Genomic DNA, 3,218 nt, shown 5'->3' with positions numbered 1-3,218 from the left:
AAAAAGAATCTTGAGTACTGAGGTGTCCTTGGGTGTGTACTTCTTCCATTCACCTTTCATATTCCACTTTTTCACCTTTTATGTGGAGTCACTGACAGACATCTGCAGGCTCCTTCCTGTATTCCACTCTGGAACTATTCCTGACTCTAGACAAGGAAGACGTTAGGAACCTAAGTCCAGGAACACAATGGACTCAGCATGAAGCCCTTTTAGCTGATAACAAGGGTCTGATCTTGGGCACGGGGACAGTTATTAATTTCTGATCAGGTTCCATTGCAGCTGAGTGTCTCCCTTGATAGAATCCTGAGCAGAGCCACAGTTTCTTCTTGGCTGGGGTCCTGCTTTGTTCTCTCTGGATCTTGCTCCTCTGAGCCTATTTTTTATACGAGAATCCAGGTCCTGAAGCCCAGGACATTGCAATCCACTCCTCTCAGTGTCATCTGCCAGCATATGTATACCTTGGACATAGTTCTTGTGCTCAGATGACCAACTGTGACTCAAGTCGACCCTAATCTACTATCAAGACATGTACCTATTACTTCTGTTGTAATGGTCTTAGTGCAACCTACCTGCATGAAATGAAAGGTTTAACCAAACCAGATGGACACTTCCATCTGCCAGAAAGTGGTTCCGCCCCCCGTGCCCCACAGTCTCAGAAAGTGGTTCCGCCCCCGTGCCCCATAGTCTCAGAAAGTGGTTCTGCCCCCGTGCCCCACAGTCTCAGAAAGTGGTTCTACCCCCGTGCCCCACAGTCTCAGAAAGTGGTTCCACCCCGTGTCCCCACAGTCTCAGAAAGTGGTTCCGCCCCCGTGCCCCACAATCTCAGAAAGTGGCTCTACCCCCATGCCATACATCACATCCCAGGGGATTGTAGACTTTCCAAATCCATGAACTCCTGGTTTGATTGTTACTCACTCACCCTCCCAAACCCATTCCACAAACTTCGCAAGGAAGTTGGAGCTCACAATATCATCTCTAGGATATACATGCATTTTCTTTAGGGAGAAGTTAACATATCCCGACATCCCTAGTTGGGAAGCCAAAAAGAGAGAAATCCTGGCCAAAACAGAAGAGTCTGAGGAGGTGATTGCATAATTTCTCTTTTTACAGATGAAGGAAATGAACACATAGGAGGCGAACTTCACGCTTACAGTGTAAATCAGTGATGGACAGAATGAAAAATCAGACCTGTGGGACATCGAAATCCATGCTCCTGTCAACTGTTCTGCCACTCCCAGGAAGTTATAACAACTGGAAACTCCAAGCCAGGACACACTCCTAACACTCCTTCCTATCTTCTGCCTGCAGCACAGCAATGCCGAAGGAAAACCAGAGTCACATCACTGAATTCCTCCTTCTGGGCCTGACCACTGACCCCAAACAGCAGGTGTGGCTCTTTGCCAGCTTCCTGGCCATGTACCTGGTCAATGTGGCTGGCAACTCAGTCATCATTGCAGCCATACGGGGGGATGCCCACCTCCACACACCCATGTACTTCTTCCTCTCCAACCTGTCTTTTGTGGACATCTGCTTTACAAACGTCATTGTGCCACAGATGTTGGCAAACATGTTGAGCAAGAGCAAGAAGGTCGCCTTTGCCCAGTGCCTCACGCAGATGTATTTCTTTGTGGCCTGTGCGATAACTGACAGCTTCCTCCTGGCAGCCATGGCCATTGACCGCTACATGGCCATCTGTAACCCACTGCGTTACAACACGGCCATGAGCCCCAGGCGCTGTCTCCTGCTGGTGATGGCGTCCTGGGCAGTGTCCCACCTCCACTCACTCACCCACACGATTCTCATGGCCCGCCTCTCCTTCTGTGGGCCCAATGTCATCCACCACTTCTTTTGTGACGTCCAGCCACTGCTCACGCTCTCCTGCTCCGACACCTCTGTCAATGAGCTTTTGGCTTTCACAGAGGGCTCCTTTGTGATCATGAGTCCCTTTATCTTCATTATTGTCTCTTACGTCCACATCACCCGGGCCGTTCTGAGGGTCCCTTCAGGAGGAGGCAGGTACAAGGTCTTCTCCACCTGTGGATCCCACCTCACAGTAGTGGCACTATACTATGGGACTGCCATCTCAGTGTACATTCGCCCCTCGTCCACCTACTCAGTGACAAAGGACCGTGTGGTCACTGTCATTTATACCGTGGTGATCCCCATGCTAAACCCTTTCATCTATAGCCTTAGGAACAAGGACATGAAACAGGCCTTGAGAAAGCTGACTGGGAGAACAGAATAGAACGTGCATACTTGCTACCTCTAGGAGTTTAATTATCAAAACAACAACTATATGTTAAGCACCTACTATGTGAAAGCACTCTGCTTAATTCTGTAAGAAAGGCAAAATAAATTATAGCTTCTGTCCTTAAAAGTACTTACAGTCCAGTTAGAAGAGAGGAGATTGTCAACACCTTTCTATAAGAATGTGTCTTGCTTTTTTATAAAAATAAAGTGAGTCGTGGTTATAAATGTCTTAATAAATTATAAAATAATCAGCCAACTCCCAATTTTCTTCCTCCATCTCTTTAGCCTTTCTCTTTTGAAATATCTAGTTCATGCATCTAATGCAGATTACAACTGTGGACTAGCATGTTTCACCACAAAGCAATAAGGAAAAGCCCCAACCCATAGTAGGGATTCAGAAGAAGTTTTTACCCATGGGAAGACAAGAGGTCTAGCAGCCCAGCCCACGGGGGAGTCTGCGCTGCCTGTGCGGCCGGGCACTCAGTGTCAGGAACTGTTGCAGGCAAGCGTGTCTGCGTTGGCCTGGGGAGGGACTCACCCAGAGCTGCCTCCACTCTCCAGGTCCCAGACTGCTGTGGCGAGCTTGGGACCAGGATCAGCCCTTGGCTTACGCCTTGCACCCTGGGAATGGACAGTCCAGTGCAGCAAGGGGGTCAGCGCACATGCGCACCCTCCAGACCTAAAAAATAGCTTATTTAGGTCTGGCTGACGACCCCATCTACACTGGCAGGATGCCCCTACAATACTGATAGCCGTGAGGAGTGGGAAGAGAACTCACACGCCTCTGTCAGAGGCGGCCTCTGTGGCCACGCGCCTGCTGCTGGGAAATCCTGGTGGCACATGCGGCTGAACTGACCCAGGGAGGGTCACACGCTAAACCACCCCCAGCCCCCAAGCCCCAGGCTTCTGCTCAGGTAGCAGATTGGAGATTGGCCCCATCTCCTGAGACCATTTCTCTCTGGCCCCCC

At 49.8% G+C, this 3,218-nt stretch overlaps 1 protein-coding gene across 1 annotated transcript; it reads left to right on the top strand.

Moving 5' to 3' along the window:
* The first annotated feature begins 1,315 nt into the window (after window positions 1–1,315).
* On the top strand, window positions 1,316–2,245 carry LOC134366044 (olfactory receptor 1L6-like). Its single transcript, XM_063082459.1, has one exon. The coding sequence runs from the start codon at window positions 1,316–1,318 to the stop codon at window positions 2,243–2,245; it is 930 nt and encodes a 309-aa protein (XP_062938529.1).
* The last annotated feature ends 973 nt before the right edge of the window (window positions 2,246–3,218 follow it).

Source organism: Cynocephalus volans, chromosome 17 (assembly GCF_027409185.1).
Source record: "Cynocephalus volans isolate mCynVol1 chromosome 17, mCynVol1.pri, whole genome shotgun sequence".
NCBI classification, from domain to species: Eukaryota; Metazoa; Chordata; class Mammalia; order Dermoptera; family Cynocephalidae; genus Cynocephalus; species Cynocephalus volans.
The sequence above is the reverse complement of the archived record's forward strand: the minus strand, read 5'-3'. Positions and strand labels throughout refer to the sequence as shown.

What these genes read in the sequence shown, in the direction of transcription:
- LOC134366044 (XM_063082459.1), top strand. Translation starts at nt 1,316, where the DNA reads ATGCCGAAGGAAAACCAGAGTCACATCACTGAATTCCTCCTTCTGGGC.